This window comes from Nicotiana tabacum, chromosome 22 (genome assembly GCF_000715075.1).
Source record: "Nicotiana tabacum cultivar K326 chromosome 22, ASM71507v2, whole genome shotgun sequence".
In the NCBI taxonomy this organism is placed as follows: domain Eukaryota; kingdom Viridiplantae; phylum Streptophyta; class Magnoliopsida; order Solanales; family Solanaceae; genus Nicotiana; species Nicotiana tabacum.
This window is the reverse complement of record NC_134101.1, coordinates 82561730-82586090: the sequence shown is the minus strand read 5'-3', so window position 1 is coordinate 82586090 and position 24361 is coordinate 82561730. Positions and strand designations below refer to the sequence as shown.

General features: G+C 38.3%; 2 protein-coding genes across 2 annotated transcripts; one reads left to right on the top strand and one right to left on the bottom strand.

The window, feature by feature from the left end:
- Positions 1 to 4072: 4072 nt before the first annotated feature.
- Positions 4073 to 12724, top strand: LOC107778685 (nuclear matrix constituent protein 1). The gene is made up of 8 exons (XM_016598974.2): positions 4073 to 4499; positions 5347 to 5556; positions 6445 to 6698; positions 6839 to 7109; positions 7191 to 7274; positions 7825 to 9881; positions 11290 to 11458; positions 12142 to 12724. Exons 1-8 carry the CDS (start codon positions 4302 to 4304, stop codon positions 12391 to 12393), a joined length of 3495 nt encoding a protein of 1164 aa, XP_016454460.1. The 5' UTR covers positions 4073 to 4301; the 3' UTR covers positions 12394 to 12724.
- A 696-nt stretch (positions 12725 to 13420) lies between these two features.
- Positions 13421 to 24134, bottom strand: LOC107778684 (uncharacterized). Its single transcript, XM_016598973.2, has 9 exons — positions 23900 to 24134; positions 20652 to 21056; positions 20285 to 20366; positions 19761 to 19836; positions 18736 to 18816; positions 17266 to 17399; positions 14799 to 15048; positions 14560 to 14623; positions 13421 to 14244 (listed from the first exon to the last, which is right to left on the bottom strand). Exons 2-9 carry the CDS (start codon positions 21034 to 21036, stop codon positions 13709 to 13711), a joined length of 1608 nt encoding a protein of 535 aa, XP_016454459.1. The 5' UTR covers positions 21037 to 21056; positions 23900 to 24134; the 3' UTR covers positions 13421 to 13708.
- Between the last annotated feature and the right edge of the window lie 227 nt (positions 24135 to 24361).

The window sequence follows — 24361 nt, the reverse complement described above, 5'->3', positions numbered from 1 at the left end:
CTATCAAATCAAGTCCGATTGACTTCAAATTTGCACACAGGTCATAAATGAAATAACGAAGCTATAAAATATTTCAAAACTGGATTCCGATCCCGATATCAAAATGTCAACTCTCCGGTCAAACTTAAGAAATCTTTAGCCTTAGATTTCTAGATTCCGTTAAATGGCGATAATTTGATCTAGGGACCTCCAGATTCGCTTTCGGGCATATGACCAAGTCCCAAGTCACGATGCGGAACTACCGGAATGGTCAAAACTTTTATCCGGGTTCGTTTGCTCAAAATGTTGACCGAAGTCAACTCAGTTGAGTTTTAAAGCTCTAGTTCCATATTTAGTCCATTTTTCACATAAAAACCTTCCGGAAAATTATACGGACTGCGCACGCAAGTCGAGGAATTATTGATACCGCTTTTCAAGGTCTTAAAAATACTGAGATGGTTATTTAATTTAAAGATGACATTTTGGGTCATCACAGTTCAGCAGGCCATAGAAAAAGTAAAGCTTATCCGGGATCGACTATTGACAGCTTAGAGTCATTAGAAATCATATTCTGACGTGCGACGACAAGATTTAGAGTTCGGGGTTGATGACTGGGTATTCTTAAAGGTTTCACCTATGAAGGGTGTGATGAGATTTGGCAAGAAAGGCAAACTTAGCCCACGATATATTGGTCCTTATAGGATCATTCGGAGAGTGGGCCAAGTAGCTTATGAGTCAGAATTGCCCTCGAAATTAGAGTCTGTCCATCCAGCTTTTTCACGTATCTATGTTACGGAAGTGCATTGGCGATCCTACCCAAGTGGTTCCCATGGATGATGTACAGATGACTTATCATACGAGGAAATTCCGATTGCCATCCTAGGCCGACAAATCCGCAAGCTACAGAATAAGGAGGTAGCCTCCGTGAAAGTACTTTGGAGAAACAACATGTGGAAGATATGACTTGGGAGGCCAAGGAAAACATGAAGTCTAGATATCCCTACTTATTTTCTTCTCCAAAGAAGGGTCCGACTAAGACGTCATAATCATAAGGTACGTGTATAAATTCTTGTGTTGGTTATTGTCGTTGGTCATGTGAGACCATTGTCGTTATTGATAATTGTGGCCCGATATGGTGTTGGATTATTAAGCTTCTACAGGGAGAGTTGGTAGTAGTGTTGTTACAAAGGCGACCCTGCCAAAGTTATATGGATCACGGAGAGTTGAACATTCAAGGACAAATGTTTCTAAGGGGGGAAGGATGTTACATCTCGCGTTTCCGTACATTAAAATTTCGTTTTCAGTTAACCGATGTAGACTCGGGGATGAGATCATCTTGACGTTAACGTATTTACGCTATTTATAACAAGCGATAAACAAGTGTTATGAAGGATAAAGGGGTACACGGATTAAAGAAAACGAGTTTCGTTGAAAGTGGCCAATTTGGAAAAATGCGGGTCGAGCGATAATACCCGATAATTATGAACTAGTACCATGCAAGGTACCATATGACCATGGTAACATAATATATAAAGTATATATGAAGTATTTTAAAAATAAATAGAATTTTAAGTAATTTGTGATAATTTTTAAATTATGCGGGTAATTGATTAATTACTGGGTAATAGGACATTACCCAGTTAACTAATAAGTGAATAAAAATATAATAAATTAACCACCCTCCCACGTGGCACAAAGCCACCATGACAAGATAATGACTCTTATCTTAGTCATTATGTCATGTGACCACTAAAGTCTTACCTAGTTAAGATAAGAACTTGAAAACCAAGTCTTGAAAACGTTGAAATCAAGAATTTGAAACCAAAATCATTTCATGTCCTTGGCTAGAAACCAAGAACTTTGAAACAGAACTTGAAGCAAAACATTGGGACAAGTTTAGCTTAAATCCATTCTTTGGTTCACAAAGCTTTAGAAGCAGAAGGCAAGTTCGTTTCAATTTCAAGGAAATCCAAGTGTAGTTTCGTTCATATTTCGCAGAAGCAGATTCGTTCAAATAATTCGAGAAACAAGTATGTTAAGGCTCTCCCTTCTTTCTTTTGGCATGGTCCAAATTATACTGAAAAAAACTAGCAAACACACAGTTTCCATAAATTACTCTATTAATAGAAATAGTAGGGGTGTCTATATTCTTGATTTTCCATGAGAATTATTATTATCTTCTATTCATGGGTCTCAAAATAATACGCAGTTGAAAAAGCTTATCCGAAAGAAATATTGAGATCATTATGCATTTTTCATGCATTTCACTCATGTGCATTGACCTATGACCAGATGGAGTTATATACGCGTATATATGTAATTATATGTATATAGAATATAGGAAAAGGTTACGGCGTTATATACGTACCAGCACCTGATCAGCTGGTATATGTTGATGATGTGCCCATAGTGGCCGAGACGATATGATGAGATGCCCTCAGTGGCTTGATGATATTATGTACACCCATACCTATGCATGACACTACATTTATACGCATGTGCATGGCGTTATAAACGTTTTAGAATTTACAAAGTTATACAGATTTAAAGACTAGTTTCTATATTCCATGTTTCATCTATGTCTGTTACGTACTAATTTTCATGCCTTACATACTTAGTACATTTTTCGTACTAACGCCCTATTTCATGGGGCCTGCGTTTCATGCCCGCAGGTGCAGGTAGGCAAGCTGATGATCCCCCTTCTTAGGATCCCTGATCAACGAGAGTTGACATGCTCCACTTGATCCGGAGCTGCTTTGGTTTTGGTACGATACGTTTGTATATATGTATATGTATATGGGTCTCAGTCCCGTCTTTGTACAGCTATGTTTCTATTAGAGGTCTGTAGACAGTATGTCTAGTTGGGTTGTATGTGACCTTGTCGGCTTTCAGTTTTGGATGTATAGTTGTCGATAGCATCCTTGCCGGCTCGCCCACTGTATTCTGCCTGTATACGTACATATGCCTTGAAGGCAAGTTTCCTTCTTGTACGTTATTTTCGTAATTCAGCAGATGTTATTCAGATTCATATCTTAGACGCATGCTTAGGGGTGTTTGACAGGTAGGACTCCGGCACCCGTCGCGGCCCATCGGTTTGGGTCGTGACATTAGGGACCTTTGAATTCGATTCCGGACATACGCCCAGATCCCAAATTACTATACGGACTCATCGTGACCGTCAAAACACGAATTCGGGTCTGTTTGCTCAAAACGCTGGCCGAAGTCAACTCAAATGAACTTTTAAGACAAAATTCTTATTTTTATCAGTTTTCAACATAAAAGCTCTCCGAAAAAACATCCGGACTGCGCACGTAAATCGAAGAGGACTAAAATGAGGTATTTAAGACTTCAAAGCACAAAATTAGGTTTTAAAACATAAGATGACCTATCGGGTCATCACAAATTTTCCCATAGCTAATTCTTTTTCGTTTTATAGTTAGTTGTCTAGAAAACATAGTACCTAAAAGATCATGTTGATACGAAATTAAAACCAAAAAAAGGTATACATGATAGATCACTAAGCTTTCAAAACTATCTTGGCTATTTTCATGCTTTGCAAGGCCATTCTCTACTTTGTTAATCAAATATGACCAATATTCTTATTTTCAAGAGTTTATAGTTTGTAATTTTATTTTATACGTATCCTAAGTCTAGTAAATTAATAACCATGAAAGCCCACAAGGGACCAATAAATTTAGTTAGAAATGGATAATGTGAAATGTGTGCAGAGTGCAGACAGACAAAATACATGGCTCAAAAAGAACCCCACTCGCCTCTTCCCAAAGCTTCCTACAACCAACCTGTTAACACCGTGGCATTACCAAGCATCATAATATTCCTCTCCTGAACCCCCGAAAATACCCTTAGATCCTTCTATATTTACACCTTTGCCCCTTTCCTTTAACTACCTTTTAAGGTCGTTTTCGACAATAGCCAAAACAAAAGTCACTTTTCATCCAAAGGCGGCTCACGAAATTCCCAAAACACCCTAGCCTAACGGATATAATTATACAAAACAGAAGGTTATAAATGTAACTGCACAGAAAAGAATTGGCTGCTGGACTTCAAACAGTAAATAAATTAAAATTAAAACAAACAAAACTGAGAAGTTGGGTTACGATAAAGATTTCATAAGGGGGTAGGTAGTTCAAGAACTCCGGCGAGGGTTTTCAAAAATTCCCTTATATTTTTCTGCTTTTTTATTTCCTTATCGTGAAACCCACTAATTTTTTCTTCTTCTTTTTCATAAAGTTCAAATCTTTGATCTGTAATTTTGCCAATTTTTGAGAAAACGAAAGAGTCCCTTTTGGGTAATTTTCCAAATGTCTACTCCGCCGAGAAAGATTTTCTCCGGCTGGACTTTGACACCAAGAACCGATCCGGCAAATAGGGCAGTTTCAAAGGGTAAAGATGTTGGCTTTATGGGTTCTGCACAAAAGGGTGTTTTCTTAAGCCAAGATTGTGATGATACTATGGACAAACAACTGATTCTTGAGAAGCTCTCAAATCTTGAAAATGAGGTTAATCTACTAACCCCACTTGTATTTTATAGTTTTTTTAATTATTTATTGAATATGGCTGTTTTGCTCTTTGGTACTTTAGTTTTCTTGGGTTTAGACTATGTAAGAAGAAAGAGGTTTGTTATTTGTTTAGTTCCTCATGAAGGAATAGTTGTATTTTGCTTGGTATTATAAATTATGAAGAATTATATTTTGTGCTTTGTACATGGATCTTGCAAGAATTTGGGTTCTGTTTGTTTATTAAGTATATGCTAGGGTAGAAAGTAGTTTGTGCAATTTTAGGGACAACTGGAGTTGGGTCAGAAGCCCACAGAGGATTTTTTTTTTCAATATTAAACGGATGACAATTTTGAACTCGTTTCTTGCAAGTGGAGCTGATGTTGTGAAATCTAACTTGTGGATACTGTTTTGACATCTCAGTTTAGGTAACAGTAAGACATCTTATGCTGTTTATGAGTTCATCTATCTATTATTAGCTTTTAAACAACACGAAACCCAATGTAAACCTTACCCCTACCCTGTGAAGGTAGAGAGGCTATTTCTGATAGACTCTCGGCTCAAGGAACAGTGAAGGTATCATGCTTTTGCATATAGAAAATTCATGTAAGTTGTATTTGCAATGAATGGTTTAGCCCAACCTAATTTCCCCGCGCATCGATAGAAGGGAGGGGGGGCGGTGTGATCTTGCCAGTGATAAAGGATAAAATGTGCTAGCACTTGCTGCTTCTATGCTTGATGTATATGTTAATGTTTTTCAGTATATATCTGCTGTGCCAGAGGAGTTACTTCTCTTGAGTTTCAAGTGAGTTAACAAGGATTTTGTTGGACTGCTTCATTTTTTCTGTAGCTCTTGGACTATCAATACAATATGGGCCTTCTCTTGATTGAGAAAAAGGAGTGGTCTTCTAAGTATGAAGAAATTAAGCAAGCCTTAGATAAAGCAAAGGAGGATTATAGAAGAGAACAAAACACTTACTCAATTACTCTATCTGAAGTGGAGAAACGGGAGGAGAATTTGAGGAATGCATTGGGTGTTGAGAAGCAATGTGTGCTTGAGGTACACTTCTACTTCTTCATTAGGCTACCATGTTTTTCTGATCCATTTTTCTTTCGCGAAATGTATGATTAGCAAGCTAACATGATTAATTACTATCAGAAAGAACTAATTTAAAAACTGGTGTCTGTTGCTAGGAGACAATAATGTTTGTTAGCTTTGCCTTGAAAGCCTTGGAAGTAATGCCAGCTTAGTTGTAGACTCCTGATTGGTAAAATAATAGTAGAAAAATTATCTCCGTCTCTTTTCCTTTAGGCAGCAGTACATTCCATCTCATGTGCTTTTAGAACATCACCAGTGTTTGTTGTCACGGATTAATATAACGATTTATAGCATATGAACCAGTTATGACCATGCAGTATGTTAACTACCGAGCAGACAAACTCTGCATATGTGCTAGAATACCAGACTTAGCCTTCTGCTCCATATGGGTAAAACATGAGTTAACTTTTTCTTCCATTCACTAATTAAAAAAAATCTGCAAATGTTCGAGGGCTACACATGTTTATCTGGAATACTTCCATGTAGTGCAAATCTGTCATATGAACATTTACCTTGACCTCTGGTATGACGCAATTGATTTTTAGTCATGTAATTATTAAAGAGGATCTAAAACATCTAAAATTCCAAGTTATAGAAGGCACTAGGAGGTAATTTTCTTGATCTCCATGCCTTTTATGTTGTGAACTTGCTCGATTCTCCTGTATGAATATCGATCTGGATCCCCTTTAGGAATGTGTCCTGTAAATTTCAACTTTGTAACAAATTTTCTGGCGAGGTTTTACATGTGCTTCTTAAAGTGAAGGTTCTTGGCACTCTTGTTCAGTTTTATGATGATACTAACCCAGTGTATTGCCTTTTAATATCTTCTAATCGTGTTGGTTGGTGCAGCTAGAGAAGGAATTGCGTGAGATGCGATCGGAGTATGCAGAGACTAAATATACAGCTGATTCAAAATTAAAAGAGGCAACTGCATTGGCTACTAGTGTTGAAGAGAATTCACTACAACTAGAATTGAAATTGCGTGCAGCTGATGCCAAGATCGCTGAGGTGAACAGAAAAAGTTCAGAAGTTGAGAGAAAACTATGTGATATTGAGGCTCAAGAAAATGCACTTAGAAGAGAACGGTCCTCTTTCAATACCGAGTATGTTCCTTCGAACACTATTATTTTCCCTCATTTCTCTATGCCACTTCGTAGTTTTGATGTCTGCAGTTTTGAATGATGAAAGTGATGCGACAGCATCCATTGACAGTAACAGTGTTTTTTTTTTCTTGTTATCTCAGGCGTGAAGCTCATGAGAGTGCTCTATCTAAACAAAGAGAAGAGTTGCGAGAATGGGAAAGAAAACTAAAGGAAGGAGAGGAGAGGCTGGCTGATGCTCGAACATTGCTAAACCAAAGAGAGCAACGAGCAAATGAGAATGATAGCGTTTTGATGCAGAAGCAGAATGACCTTGAAAATGAGTCGAGGAAAATTGACATAGCTAACTCAGTTTTGAGGAAGAAAGAAGATGATATGAGCAGCCGACTAACTAGCGTTGCTCATAAGGAGAAGGCAAGTTTCCTTGGATTTCTCCAATAGAGTAGCTAATTTGTATTTTGATCTTTATGTTTACTAGTTCTCCAATTGATGCAGGAACTTGAGGATGTGAAAAAGAGCCTGGAGATAAAAGAGAAAGAATTAGATGAACTACAGGAAAAGCTAAATGCAAAAGAGAGAGTGAGTACCTGCATTTATTAGTAATTTATTATTCTGTATGCGTGATTGATATTTATGAGGACAGTCCCTCCTCCCTCGAGTCAATTTCTCTACAGTACTTTTTCTACAAGATTAGGCCACATTATCTTCACTTACTCTTATTTGAAATTTTCTTATTTATACCCCTTCCAGTATTTGGAGTACTCTTGCCCCAGGGCCTTGGTCTAGTAGTAAGTGCACAGTGCGTGATGTGTGGGTTAGGTGCATGTCACGAGTTTGAATCGTGACACAGATAGCCTGGAATGTAAGTGGAGAAGGGTAGATGGGTGGGTACATTATCCACCGAGTCCTCGGTTGTCAAAAAAAATATCTGGAGTACTCTTCTAAAAATTTCTCTGCCTCTCATTATCTCTGGTTGTCAGTTATCTGTTTTGCTGCTCCTATTGTCCCTTTAAAGTCTTTTTTGTTTCCGAGGAAGAAATAAACTTGAAAAAGAGCTGTCAAGTATTTCAATTAACGATAGGACTATCGTACTTACTTTATACTTATCCTTGTGATTGGAAATTAACAGGAGGAGATACAAAAGTTAATGGATGAACACCGAGCTATCCTGCAATCAAAAGAAGAGGAGTTTGAATTGGAAATGAGGCAGAGGCGGACATCACTAGATGAGGAACTGAAAAGCAAGGTGATTGAACTGGAGAAGAAGGAAGCTGAAGTTAATCACATTGAAGAGAAACTCAAAAAACGAGAACAGGCACTTGAAAAGAGAAATGACAAAATGAAAGAGAAGGAGAAGGATCTTGAATTGAAGCTGAAAGCATTGAAGGGAAGAGAGAAGTCTCTGAAAACTGATGAGAAAGAATTGGAAACTGAAAAGAAGCAGATATTTACTGAAAAGGAGAGTTTACTGGCTTTAAAGGCTGAGCTTGAGAATGAAAGAGCTGAACTTGAAAAACAACAGATCAAGATCAATGAGGACATGGAACAGCTTAAAGTAACAGAAGATGAGAAAATGGAACATGCTCGCCTTCTTTCAGAACTGAAGCAGGAGACAGACAATTGTAGACTTTTACGAGAAACTCTTCTGAAGGAAGCTGAGGATTTAAAGCAGGAAAAAGAGAGATTTGAGAAAGAATGGGAAGAGCTGGATGAGAAAAGATCTATGATCGAGAAGGAGTTGAAGGAAGTTAATGAATTGAAAAGGAATTTTGAAAAACTGCAGCACACTGAGGAGGAAAGGTTGAACAAGGAGAAGCTGGAAACAGAAAATTATGTTCAGAGAGAGTTGGAAGCCCTTAAAGTGGCACAAGAGACATTTGCGGCAACTATGGATCATGAGAGGTCAGTATTAGCTGAGAAAACTCAAAGTGAGAAAATGCAAATGCTTCATGATTTTGAAAGACAAAAACGAGAACTTGAGAGTGAAATGCTGCGGAAGCAGGAGGAAATGGAGTCCGCGCTGCATGAGCGGGAGAAACTCTTTGAGGAAGAGAGGCAGAGGGAACTCAGCAATGTTAACTATTTAAGGGAAGTTGCCCGTAAGGAAATGGAAGAGATGAAGTCAGAAAGAGTTCGGCTGGAAAAAGAAAAAAAGGAAATTTCTGCAAACAAGATGCATCTCGAAGAACAACAGTTAGAGATGAAAAAAGATATCGATGTGCTCGATGGTTTAAGCAGGAAGTTGAAGGATCAAAGGGCAGCTTTTGCAAAGGAAAGAGAGAGGTTCATTGCTTTTGTCAAAAATCTGGGGAGTTGCAGCTCATGTGGAGAGGGAATTCGGCTATTTGAGCTTTCTGGCCTTCAAGCTCTACATGATGTGGAGAATTTCGAGGCCCCTCCCTTGCGAAGTGTGGCACAGGAATATCTAAAGGATGGTCTCCAGGGCTCACCTGGAAGTGCTAACAACGAGTTGTCCCCTGGTGTTCTTAATTCAGGATCTACTGCTTCTGCTGGAACCATGTCCTGGCTTCGAAAATGTACATCAAAGCTTCTCATATTCTCACCAGGTAAGAAGATTGAGCATCCTGCATCTCAAGGTCTCATTGGTGGATCTTCTCTGGCAGAGAAATCGGTTGGTGAATTACCTGATGGACTATCGAAAAACGATGATCAACCAGATCTGGCTGTTTCCATCAATGACACGTGTGATGACCAGAGACATCAAAGTGATAACAGCATTAGAGAGGTGGAAGCTGGCCATGATATTCGCGAAGACTCTCAGCATTCCGACGTGAATGCTGGCCAGCGCAGACCTGTCAGGAAAGGGCGTGGTAAAAATACTAAGACAGGTTCAACAAAGGCAAAAGCTGCAAGTGCAAAAGCAATCCTTGGAAAAAATCTTAAGGAGACTGAGAATACGCACGTGAATGGAGGTTTGGAGAGCTCAATTAATATAAATGACGAGAGCCAGAAAGAATCTAGTCTTTTGGGTGGAGCGCCAAGTAACACCAGAAAGCGTACTCGCACCCATACATCACAGGGAACGGCAAGTGAATTTGATGGAAATCATAGTGATGGACAGTCAGATAGTGTGACGGCTGGCGGTCGGAGGAAGAGGAGACAAAGGGCTGCCCCGTCTGTGCAGGTTCTTGGTGAAAGAAGATATAATCTCCGCCGTCCCAAAAGGTAAATCCCTTTTATGGTTTTTGATTTCTGAATTTTGTTGTATTGCATAAGATAAATTGAACTGTAATGCAAAGACTATAAACAAGATCTGTCTTTAAATGTTAAATACAATGTTAGAGAAGACCACTCCCCCCCCCCCCCCCCCCACAAAAAAAAAAAAAAAAAAAAAGAGAACCTGACATGCAAAAAGAAATTTAAGAAACATCTAGAAGGGCATGTTTCTGGAGAAGAGAAACGAACCTCGCCTTCCCTCCCTCCTTCACTGCCGCAACCAATAGGTGGTAAAAGCCAAGAATTAATGGGGAAAACTGAAATGCTTAAGCTTGTCCTCTATATTTTCAGGAAGGTTGTTAACCTCAAAGCTGTGGGTACTGTGGTACTTCCATGGCTAATGGAAGTCAAACCGATTCACTTCTGAGGTCCTTAAGTCTCTTGGATAAGGTCGCTTGTGGACATTTAGAAATATTGGGTTCTTAAGGACTATGAATGACAGTTGAATGCTTAAGTTTGGATGCACTGTTCCGAAACGAGATGTGGAATTGAAATTACTCATTCACAGTTCCATCCTCGTCCTTGTACTTCAAGAGTGACGACTTCCATGTCATGGACATTGGTCTTAGGTTAGGGTGATGCTATCAGTACCCTAAAAATTCTCTTTCCCTGAACTTTTTCTTCTCTTTAGTAAAAGTTTTAGGTTTTGAATGAAGAATTTAGCTAATCATGTACTCCGGACAGCAGACAGCTTGATATAGTTTACTAGAGCTCTAAAGAGGTTTGTTTTACTGGAAGGAAGAGGTTGTGAAATTTGAATGCTTTCTTTTTATGACCTATTTATTTCTGTAAACTCAATTTAATGAAATTAAGTAGAACATGCAGACCAACCCCGGTTTGCTTGGGTGTATGCAGACCAATACCAAAGAGATTTCAAAATTTAGTAATAGGTACTTCATAGTCGTTAGTCCTGTTATCACCTGGTATCAAGTGGTACTGGCCTTATTGGGATCTTCAATCTTGTACCAAAGTCTTGTTTAATGGTGTCTTCTCAGAGGGACTAGGAACAAGATTGATCACCTGGTATCAAGTGGTACTGGCCTTATTGGGATCTTCAATCTTGTACCAATGTCTTGTTTAATGGTGTCTTCTCAGAGGGACTAGGAACAAGATTGATCACCATCATCCTCGTGCTTGAGAGACAATCGGGTGGTCTGTCGGTCAACTGATTCCGATAAAAGATTTTAGGTCTCATGAAACTCTTTGGAAGGAGATGACCAACTCTCTAACTGCTTCTCTTTTCGTGGTAGATTTTTCGTCTCAGTTGCTCCTTCCCCACCTTCCTCGCTCTCTATGGGAGCTGGTGAAGGTGTTGTTTGACAGCTAATGGTGTTTTGACTTACATTTTTATCATCAGTGTGGCTGCAGCTACGGCTAATGGATCTTTGCCAGAGCTGGTCTCAAAATCTCAGGAAGAAAATTGGGATTCCAATGCTGCGCCAGCAGCTCCTGCAGAGGTCAGCAGTGGAGATAATGGAGAACTCAGAAACTCGGGTGCGGGTCTTCCCACTGTAGCCGATAGCCCTGTAAGTATACACTCTATTCTCCTGCCCCGTCTGATGTACAAATGTCCATTATCTCACCCCTACTATTTTTGTTTAATTTACTGCATTCCATCTGCATGTATGCTATGTATGTATATCATACTTCATTTTGTTCCCCGGCACCTCTTTCCCCTGGATATTAACCCACAACAGCACAGGTGTATGAAATTACTAAACTGGATCTTTTACTCGAATGAAATATTCAAATACATTTTTCTGGCTACAACTGTTTCAGCGAGGGGTCCTTTGGTTGGTGTAGGAAGAGATTCAATCTCCAATAAAATACAGCATTATATTATAAAATGTTTGCTTGCTACTTCTGTTTTCGTAGCAAATAATGCTTGCATAAGTTATGTGGAAATCTATGTATTATTTTATGTGGGATAGAATGTGAAATAAGAATCCGGATATTAATAATAAATGGATTACACACGCTGAGATGGCAATACATAATAGTAAACTAACTTTTATTTTACTTAAAAAGTAAGCACATTTTAAATTACACATTGCGCACTAATTTGTAACATATCAAACCTAACATCCTACAAGAAATCAGTAGTCTTTGGCACTACTAATCTCTGCACTAAAGTCGCAACATTACTAATCCATCCATAACATGTCTCTAAATTAAACTTTCTTAAGTTTTGCTATTATTTGTCTGGCAGTTGAAGGGTGCAGCAGACAGTGCTGATATAGCTAACGAATTGGTAGATGATACGGGATTGAGTGAAGAAGTGAATGGAACACCAGAAGGGCCGTCAGGTTACAGTGTATACGATGAGGAACACAAAGGTGAACAGGATGAGGATGATGATGGTAAGAACGAAGAAGATAACGAGGGCAACGAGGAGGAAGAGGTTCAACATCCCGGTGAAGTCTCTATAGGGAAGAAGATTTGGACTTTCATCACCACATAGTGAAGGCCAAAATGACAGTGCCGCTTTGGTTGCATGCTTGAGGGAATTTTTCTAGGCATATTGACAACTATTCCATTTGTTTTGCTACTTTTAGTATAGTTTCATGCTTTTAGAGTTTGTCTAGTGGTGTGTGTATTCTTCTGGAAATGAAGTTAAAACAGAAGTCGGTTCAGATCGGGATTGTTGTGGTAGGCTTTTAATGCATGTGATTAGGATGTCAGGTGCTTGCATATTGTTTAACAATCGTAGTGTCCATAATATCGTGGTATCACGACTTAACCATTGTAACACTAGACTTCCGGTACTTAATGTTATTGAAACATTGCTAAAATGACTTGATTGTTTCATTGTATCTGCTTTATTGCCACTTACAGACAGAAGAACTGAATATGAGACGAGTCAATGGTTATCATACCACCTTTCCTGCAGCCACATTAGCTACATATTGCAATCAAGCTACAAACTTGGAATACTTAATAGACATAACCAAGTAATCAACTGAGATTGATGTTAACGCCTTTCGTCACCTTGAGATTTCCCAAAACGGAAAAAGGAAAGCTTAATTAGAAAAGCTTCTACCTTCAAAAGATAAGGGTAAGGAAAGCTTAAACTGATTAGATATGTTCCAACTTTCTACACCTTCAAGTCGGGAGTCAAATTCAAAATATGCCTATATGCTCGTTCTCTGTCTCCTTTTATTGGTGCTATTAGGAACCTCATGAATCTATCAATAGGGATTCGAACACTCAACAAGTTTATTAGAAATATCTTTTGTGTTCTTCCTACGTTAAGAAAATTAATGATAAAACACATGCATTGAGAACAAAATTGATAGAGTTTATACGAGCAGTATCTTTTCTGTTACTTCCGGGAGATTCAATAAAGTTCAGCGGTGTTACCCCTGATGTATAAGCCAGTTTTATGTACTGCAATATTAAACAATTGTGAACCTCCTAAACTGCAAAAATTACAACTAAATAGTAGTTAACCAAGCAGGCTGCACAGTAAAAGACATACCACTGGATCATTACGAGACTGCAGGATTTGTCGACTTCAATCAAGCTACCACTATTTTACAATACACATCAAAGATCAGGAGTTACCGGCTTACTGAACTCCTACAAAAATTTGTTAACTCACATATCCAACAAATCTCATTCAGATCTAGCTTATGTACAACATTTCACTTTCTTGAATCGGAATGCAGATTCAAAACATGCCATTAGTCTTCGAATGGGAAAATCGTATTTGCAATGGCAAAGAGAATGCTGAATCTGAGGTTAGATCCTCCACTTTATCAGATTGTCTAGAAAGTCTATCTAGGAGATGTGTAGTACAAACCATGGAAACTGTGGTTTGTACTACCATCATTGACAAGTGGGCTTCTTCTACCTCTATCTGACAAGGATCTTCCAAAACTAGGGCTTCTTGGCATTGAAGCACTATCCCTTGGGCTAATAGATGAATAATGCGAGTCATACGCCCCATATCTGTAAGAATAGCCTGACAAGGAGGGGCTAGTTCCAGGATCGCAACCAGGAGGTCCATCATCTTCAAAATCCCTAGACCAACGTCGCTCATGATAATGCCCTCTGTTGATAGGGTCTGGTGTATGGTTATATCGATTGTGTGAATGGCTTCTTGAAAGACTCGAACTCGAAGATCCAGGCGCCCAACGTCTTTCATCAGCATGTTCAGGTATTGGCGCATTTACACCAGGAAAATCAACACTCATCTTCCTAGGCGGATTAGGGAAGCTTTTATCAAGAATTTCCCCTTCCTCTGTTTCTTCCTTCTTTTCCTCATCTGCAAATATTGTGATTCCAGAGGGTAGATTTTCGTCGTCTGGATCTAAAAAGGTCATAAATTGCAGAACAGTCAGTAGATTTGACAACAGCTGTTAGGTAATTTGAGGACAGCATGCATTAATCTAGAAGCAAAACCAAAGAAAGTTTGTGTCCAAAAATCTGAAGAAAAAAGATGATCAGAAGTATGGTAAGAAAGAGTTGGCTGAGTGGTTTGGGCCTAGCCTACTAATTTGGTTAGAAGGTAAATGTTTAACCAGGTCCAGTACTAACTTGACAAAAAACTGCCATAAATATAATTTGGATTACCAACAGAATACAAACAGACATCCAATAAACTAATGAGGACATGTATATTTACCCAAATATCCTGGTGGATATCCCATTTCCCTCATTCTATTAATCCAGGGAGGTGGATCAAGCTCCTGAAAAATGAAAAAGGAAAAGACTGTTGATAAAAATGAAGCATATCGGAACACCAGTGTCTTAGCACTTCCATTACTAGAATGAATTGCACTGGATAGAAAACTTTAAACAGTTAAGACCACGTAAAATCATTTTTCATGTGAGAAAGCAAATTCATAACATGGTCTATCTCACCCCAAGGCCCAGAAGTTTTCGTGTTTCAGGCTCCAGGACACCTGGTCTTAAACCGTCATACTTCCCCTTTGGAGAATCTTGATAATATCGAGTTGGATTGCGGGAACTGGCATTTTGATTCCTTCTGGACTTGTGTTGTTTACGAGCAATATTTACAGCAGCATTGTCACGAGGCTTAGGGCAATCTTTCAAAGAGTGGCCATAGGAACCACAATTGAAACATCGCGAACTATCAACCATTTCAATTCCGCTGCAATGCAAAAGACATCATAAGATATTATGCCTAAATAATCACACAAACAAGTACAAAGTCTTGTCGCCAGAAAACGCACATTCAAATATCTTGTCAACAGGATCCTACATACTTCCTTCGGTTGTATTGCCTTTTCTTTTACGACTAAGAATATAAGCAGAGAACAGAGATCATAGAAGGACACAACTCATAGAAGGACAGAGATCTTTTACGCACATTCAAATTTTTTTTATTTTTTATTTTTTTTTTATTTTTTTGGATATTTACAATAGTTACCAATTCAAAAAAAAAAATTGCAAACAAGTATATCCCCCCTTTTTTTTTCGGATAAGGTGAAGATTTTATTAAAAACAGTTCAAGCTGATATCGTGAACATACAGAGAGAGTGTTAGCTTAAAAACATTAAAATCCTAAGCAGTCTAGCAAGTCCAGCATGTTATGTAAATCCATAACAACATTTCCATCTTTTCAATAGTACAAATAATGCAAACAACTATATTTCACACATTGCAGCTGCTCCTTCTTGCTTCAAAACACCTATTATTTCTTTCTTTCCATATAGTCCAAGCTATGCAAAGAGGAATAGCTCTCCAGATCTTCTTTAGGGATGCTTCTGTAGGCATAATGAACTTTTGGGATGCTTCTGGACGCTTAAGAGGAATTGCAAACAAGGATATCTATAGGCATACTCTCAACATTGTCGAAGAAAACTACTATCATAAAACAACCCAAAAGAAGTTTTCCAACGCAATCTCTAGGGCAAATGAACTTTTAAAGTGGAAGACTGACATAACATAATATCAGATAAATATTTCAAATGCAAAGAATGACATGATACTAAACCGGGCCGTGTTCCAGAATGACACAGGCTACAATAGATATTGATTTCCATGAGTCTTATTGCAGGAGCCGGCAACACATGCCACTGTCTGACATTGAAGAATAATCAAAATGCAACCTCTAGATATAATCATGTCAGAGATTAACAAGATGACAGGACGAGGAAGATACATCTGACTCACAAAAGGTAAAGTTCAAGACTATTACAACAGGAAGGAAAAGAATGGGAGGAAGATTCAATTAAGAGATGGAATGGAATGAAAAAGAGGAACGGAATTTATAAGGTTGCATAGAGACCAACACGTGAAAACTCCACTACCACATCAGCCTAGGAAAATCTTTGTAAGATACCAGTCACGGTCAACCAATTCCCAATAAATGTGTGTGTGTGTATGAAAGCCTAAAACATCCATACAACAACAACAACAACTACTCAGTAAAATCCCACATAGTGGGGTCTGGGGAGGATAATGTGTACGCAGACCTTACCCCTGCCCCGATAGGGGCCGAGAGGCTGTTTCCGATAGACCCTCGGCTCAGAAAGACGAAAATAAAGTAAAAAAAACAAGAGGAGAGAATTCATTAGTAACTCCAATAGAAACCGTAATAGTAACATACACATAAAAACCGAAAGATGAATGACATGCAATAACAGTAACCATAATCTAAGGCCCGGGGCTAAGACAAACAACAAGAATAGTGTGGGTCCAACATAAACTGCAAGCCATCTAAGACCAACCCTAATCCAACCCCGCCTCACCCCCGGAATGAAGTAAGGAAAGCTTTACTACCCCTATCCTACAACCCTAATGCTTGACCTCCAGGCCTTCCTATCAAGGGCCATGTCCTCGGAAATGTGCAGTCGTGCCATATCCTGCCTGATCACCTCTTCCCAATACTTCTTAGGTCTCCCTCTACCTCTTCTCGTACCCACCACGGCCAACCGCTCACACCTCCTCACCGGTGCATCGAGGCTTCTCCTCTGCACGTGCCCGAACCATCTAAGCCTCGCTTCCCGCATCTTGTCATCCACAGGGGCGACGCCCACCTTCTTCCGAATATCTTCATTCCTAATCTTGTCTATACTAGTGTGCCCGCACATCCACCTCAGCATCCGCATCTCTGCTACTTTTATCCTCTGGATATGGGAGTTCTTAACCGGCCAACACTCTACCCCATACAACATGGCCGGTCTAACTACAGCTCTATAATACTTAGCAAAGCCTAAAACATCCATGATTTTTGAAATAGCACGGCATCACGGCGTTCATTTTAATTCATCCATATAGTACTCCAAACTAACAACTGAAAGATTATAAGATATATGTTCTAGGAATGAACTTACAGCCAAACAAGAATTTAACTACAACTTACGCTTCCACATTGCTTGAACCATCAGTTGCAGTCAAAGCAAATGAATATCCACGATCATATAGCGGGACAGAGTTGCTGTCCAATGGAATAAACTCGCTTTTGTTGTTCCTTGCTTGTTTGTCCACCCAATAAGTCTAACAGAAAATAGTACTTTTTAGCCTCTTAAGAAAAAGCAAATGCCAGGCAGTCGAGAAAGTCTAATTACAGTACAACTCTTCTCAAAATTTGAAGCAGCAATGCCATATGGGTAGATACAACAGCATAACAGCTACCGTGAGAGGATCGGGGGTGTGCAAGACGAACACATCTTTCAGATAAGAATTTAAAATATGAAAGACTTGGACGGCAAAGTTAAACATTCTACACAAACAAATTTTTTTTAGATGAAGACATTCTACACAAACAAATTATTTTGTGTCTTAACTCAATCAGAGGATAAAATATAAGAACGTTATCTAATAATATTGAAAACAAGCAACAATTCCTCAAAGCAAAACTTCAATTCTAACAGGTCAATAATATTGCATAATCAACAAGTTTTTGCAAACAAAATTTATGTCACTTACAGACCTCCATAAATTTACACCATAATCCAAAAGCAACCGTCAAGAGAATTAATTTTAAGAATGAGAGCCTGAACGTGTTCACGTTTTTTTTTTTTGTTGAGATAAGATGATATTAATGGATGACGATAGCCGGGTGGCGATAACCCGGTGTACGAGCTGTAAACCTGAAACATATGAGTTCTCAAGAAAAACCCAGTGTTGTTAAAATCCTCATTAAGCTATAGGAAGCGCTCAGCCCATTTTACCCTTAGCTTCAGAGCTGAACCGCGCCCAAGCAAGCCTTTGAAACATTGGTAGTTATTTGTAAGGAACAGAGTGAATTACGTGACACAAAATAAAAGGTCATTTTAACATGGTAGTCTAAAAAAGGTCATTTTATTTTGCTATCACAAACAATTATGGTTACAGAATTATAGAATTTAGATAATACTCCAAAATTTAAATTTTAAATATAGATATTAACAAATATACTGAATAATAGCAATCTAACCAAGAGAATAACTTATCCCCATAAAGCTAGTTCCAGATCTTCTTGGAAACAATTACTTGAATGGTTCTGAAATTTGCTTCCTTTCTCTTTATTTCTTTTTTTTCAGGGAGTGGGGGACAGGGATGGGGAAGGTCTATATACAAGTTCTTCCCCTATTTATCCACTCACTAACAAAAAAATGCAATGTGCAAAATCCAATCAGTCGATTAGATTCGATTTGTCTATTCCTTTGGGAAACCCTGGTGGCTGATGAGAATACATGTCACCTTTTACACGTTAAGTATAAAATAGTATGCAAATAAGCGGAGGCAAATGTCTTTGGTTTACTTTTTTTAAAAAGATCATCAAATACAGTGGTAACAATAGCTCAACAGAAAATTTGAATTTGTACATGCAGGAGAGATAGAAATATACCACTGCAGAAGATTTCTCCAGACCAACATGAAGAGCAGGAAAGTACGTCTCCTCACCAGATTCAACAACTTCTTTTGAATCCTGATACCAACAAAACAAGGCTCAGCACTCTCAAGATGAAACCTACAGAGACACTGAAGTTTCCTAGAAAAACCCTCACTAAAACAACAACTACAAACCCAGTGTAATACCATAAGTGGGGTCTAGGGAGGGTAGTGTGTACGCAGACCTTACCCCACCCTATAAAGGCAGAGAGGCAGAAAAACCCTTACTAATCATAACACAAAAGGTTAGACTCATTGTCGACTGTTACATAACTATAGTAAAACGATATTAGGAGTAGTTAAAATAAAAAATAATGCATAAATGATGCCAGAGAAGCAAATAGCATACGTTTGACCATTCTTAACTACACATCAAACATGCCAACTAACTTCGACCTCCGTGCAAAATCTGGACAGTGGATCACGCTCTCTTTTTTGATAACCCAGTGGATCACGCTCTCTTAACTTGGGCACTCCCAATAATCACTAATTATTCAATGGAAAAGAATCAAGACATATTCTGACAATGTTAACGTAATATTATCTCTTACACTTGAAAACAGACATATAAAGATCTTAGTTATATTCAACAGCGCATGTGCATGCCCTGCTCTCAGCTTTTGAGTTCAAAAAACTTCTAACTGATTTCCACTTACGGCAAAAGAAATGGAACATGAGTTGCAACAGCAGGTCAAAAGTCTAACTAATAGAATTTCTTAATTCAAGTGAAATGCCTTATTGTTCAACAATTTTCATTTCAAACTTTCCCTTCCCCTTCTGCTCTGCAACTAGCAATAGAAAATGAAAGGGTTACATGAACACCCAAGGGTGTGGCCTAATGGTCAATGAAGTGGGTACAAACCTTGGAGACCTGGGTTCAAATCCTAGCAGAGACAGAAACACTAGGCAAGGAGTGCACATGTTGGCCCGGACACCACAGTTATAACCAAAAAAAAAAAAAAAAAGACATGAAAGGCTTACATGAGCTGAAGAGCAATGTTTGGCATGCCACTCTGACCATTGTTGTAGCAGCCCCTCAAGCATCTTTCTGCTCTCTCTGTAACACAAGGTTAACCCGTCAGGATCGAGAAATACAAGGATGACATTTTTACTAAAAATATCTGTCTAATGACAGAAAGGAATAACTACTACAGTTGGTTATTCAAAGGAAAAAGAAGAGTGGTGAAAAGGGGCAACTGATTTATTTTTATTTTTTAGTAAAATGATTGAATTAATTCCCTATGTTTAGTATTTAACCCCCTCTCATACAAGAGGAAGAAAATTACATGAGCATACTTCCTCTTGTGCCATTTTAAACAGGTTACAAAAGATGACATTCAGGGTAACGCAATTCCGTTCAATCCTCGTCCAGTTGTGAACCAAACAAGACAAATTATCCTAACCCCTCCTCATGTACTTCCCCGTGTCACTCCAAAAGTCCAAATAAACATAATCTTAAAGTAGATATGGAAGAATATAAAAGAACATGGGAACTTTTGTCAAACCTTGTCAAGGAATTATAAATGATATGCACAGACGGTTGTTCAACATCAGGAGTTGCTCGAGGTCTCTTAACTCCAGATAAACCTGCTAATAAGGTCCACATTTAGAGAAATATATCTCAACCAATAGGGGCTAAGTCAAAACAAAAACAATAATAATATTTATCAAAAAGACACAAACTTGACACAAATAAAATGGAGCTGTAGGCATAAAGATTTCTTGCTTAATTCCAGAAAAAATATGCAGTTGCAAAAATCAAAATAGTAGTTCTAATTTGTTGGCCCTATTAGTTGTTGTGGGTCACGAGCATGTAAAAGACTATACCTATTGGGCAAGAATAGAACAAGAAATATCAAAGAAACAACGTACATTTGGAACCAACAATCTCCTGAGTGCTCACAAGATCTTGATCCTCTTTATGACTGATACTATCGCTCTCGTCTTGCAAACTTAGATGTCCATTTTCGGCATGCATTACAGCGTTGATGGTAGTTAGATTCTCTGTTATCGCAACGGTTTCAGTCAACTCAACGCCAACTTGTGTGAGTGTTTCAGCCGACTTAACACCAACTTGCGAGCCTGGGTCACTCTCCAAATCCATGTCACTATCACTTTCCTGTAAAGGTTCCTTGCTTTCCCCAACAACATAATCAGTGGTTTCGGAACTCTCTCCAATTGCACCATCTTCATTATTTTTAGTTCCTCTTTCAAGATTATCAGATGCAGGAAGGTTGTTTGAATCCTCAGTCCCCATGCAAGTGAAATTCCTATAGGCTGAAAACACAAACTATAATTAAACTTCATGGTTTACTAGTCTTTAGCTCAACAGATCTCTTCAAATAAACTTAAAAAAAAATATTTGCATTCATCATTGAAGTTGATATAAAATTCTGCACAAGCATAGTTGCCAAGTCAGGATATCATTGTGTATTGAGTGCCCATTTTGTCATCATCCACCCTATTCCATAAGATAGAACTGAATTAGAATGTTGCATCAAAATGTAACATGTTTACAAGCTCTTCCTCTGAAATATTATATCCTTCCGCAGAAAATAATCATATGTTCGGAAGGTTATTAAATGACTGGGAGCTTGATAGAATATTAGAGTTTTCAGTCTATTGACACAGTTCAGAGATACTACTACTGCTAGGATTGCATGGTGTGGCAAAGAGACAGTAAAGATGTATTCTCTGTTAAGTCAGCTTATAGAGAAGAATACAACATTTCCAATAATCAGGTTGGGTGTTGGCCATGGAAGATGATTTGGAAAGTCATGTTTCACTTGGCTTTTGACAAAGCAGGCAGTCTTGACACATGATAATTTGGTTAAAGCCTTAAAGGGGCTACCAGCTATGTTCCAATGTTACTTATGTGGAGAAAAGGAATTTACACCGCAATTGGACAATCAGCTTTGGAAAATCTTCATCAACCTGAGGGAATTAGGTGGGTGATGCCAGGAAGAATAGTTAATGTGTTAAAGAGTTGGAGTAGGGATGGTAACCTATCTAGTAAGAAGGAGAGATGGAGGATTGTCCGAACATGCATTTGGTGGACAGTTTGGAATGAGAGGAATCAAAGATGCTTTGAGGACAAATACAATCACTTCCAAAAGATGAAGATAAACTGCTTAGTGCTTACTCCTTCGAAATTTTTGGTCTAAACGAGGTTTCTTAGAAGATGTTGAATCTGTTTTGATGTACTAGATTATCTGTATGATGATATACACCTAGGAATTTTTGTTTTTACTTGTATTTTGCTTTGTACTTTTAGTGACTCCACAACTTGTGTAGTGCACCTTTCTTTATATATAAAACTTGTTATCTTTCTCAGAATAAAATAATAATCATACGTTCGGGAACTAATCGACTCTTTTTCAAACTAAGCTAGAAATCTCATTTTAACAAGATAACAAGTGCTATAGCCAAGGGAAGGTCGCACAAGTGCTTACTCCTTCGAAATTTTTGGTCTAAACGAGGTTTCTTAGAAGATGTTATCTATTTTGATGTACTAGATTATCTTTATGATGATATACACCTAGGAATTTTTGTTTTTACTTGTATTTTGCTTTGTAGTTTTAGTGACTCCACAACTTGTGTTGTGCACCTTTCTTTATATATAAAACTTGTTACCTTTCTCAGAATAAAATAATAATCATATGTTCGGGAACTAATCGACTCTTTTTCAAACAAAGCTAGAAATCTCATTTTAACAAGATAACAAGTACTATAGTCAAGGGAAGGTCGCACAATAATGAAACAAGCGCTGACAGAAAGTAAACTAAGAAAAAGGCCTTTTCATACACATTATTCATCTTTAAGATCAAGATCACCTCTATCATCAAGAACTTCTAGACCACAAGTTTTAAAAGTCTTTCTTACTTCCTTAAACTCTATGCCAGAAAACACCTTCCCATAAATTGGGACGGAGGGACAACTGACAAACGGAAAGAGGTAATAAAGATTCAAAGCACGGAACATGCGTCCTCGGCAAAGTAGAGCTCCAAGAACCTTGAATATTTCTACAGCACAATAGAGTGAGACTAGCCAGTTAGGAGTTAGACTAAGAATGTCATTGGTCGTCTATTGATGCAGGGCTTTACCTGCTAGTTTTACTATACCAGCCATCTATTTCGTATTTCGTATTCTGTATTTCATATCTCTTATATTGCTGTTATTTTATTATGCATTTTTATGGTACTAATATATCGGCTCTTGTTGCTTTTTTGAGCCGAGGGTCTCCTGGAAACAGCCTCTCTACCCTTCGGGTAGGGGTAAGGTCTGCGTACATATTACCCTCCCCAGACCCCACTTGTGGGATTATACTGGGTCGTTGTTGTTGTTGTTGTTAATTGTTTAAATCGTGACATGCATCCTGGGATAGCTTTCGAAACTCGGGTATATCGTCCCACCTCTCTACCCTTCTCCACTCAAATACCAGGTTTAATTCACACTAAAATACCAGGTTTAGTTACATGGCGCAGGGCTCAAACCTGTAGCCACTACTGGAACTAAGCAGAGGGAAGAGGATTCAACCTTTCATCGAAAAATTACACTGTGAAAATATGTAAAAATGATATTTTTTGGTTATATACAAGCTGTTGAATCCCCTTGATTTGATGAAAAGTCCAAGTGTAATGGTGAAGGGGTTCAAAAGTTGCTTCAGGTCATAGTTTCAAATCCCAACTGTGACATACTAACTTATTTTTTGAATCCCGTTGCTTAAATTCCTGGCTCCACCACCGAGTGTAACTAAGTCACAAGTGCCTTTTCGTTTCTTTTTTATAGTCAAGTTTTCATAATAACCAGAAATAGATATACTTCGGTAAACAATATATTGTGAGACATAAATCTGAGTTCTCCAACATACTGACATTAACTCGAACAGCAGGTTGGATATACTAATCTGATATTAAATACAAGTGATTGGGGAAAGAGACTTGAAATTTATGACTTTAATCACAATTTTCTAGCATATTCTTAGGAGAAAATGAGAGAAAAGGGGATAAGGGTTTTTGCCACACGAGAGACAGAGAGAGAAATCTAGAGAGAGAATGTGTGTGTGTGTGTGTGTGTGAGAGAGAGAGAGAGAAGAGAATTAAGGGGGGAAGAGAACTTACGATTTGGTTTCACCGGAGAGAGAAATCGCCGAGGAATTCGCCGGAGAAAGAGATCCGAGTTTGCAGATTGGGAGGGAGAATAATGTCAAATTGGGGAGAAAAGAGGAAATGTGAACTTGGGGCCCAAATAAATTGAATTGGGTCCGAAATTCTGATATTTGGACTGCAATATTGGGAGTTTACGTCCAATAAACCTTCCGACGCGTCTGGCGGCTCTAGTCCGAGCGTTTACCCGCATATAGTGTTCATATCAAGCTAACGTAATAAGTGGGCGTTTGGGCATAAGAATCGGAAAATTCCGGAAAATAGTGAAAAAAAATTCGAGTGAAAATGATATTTGACAGTTAGAGTTGTATTTGGACAAGAATATAATTTGCGCTTTTTTTAATTTTTGTGAATGATTTAAAGTGAAAATTTTGAAAAACTGCATTTTTGAGTTTTTTAAATTTTCGAACAATTCTG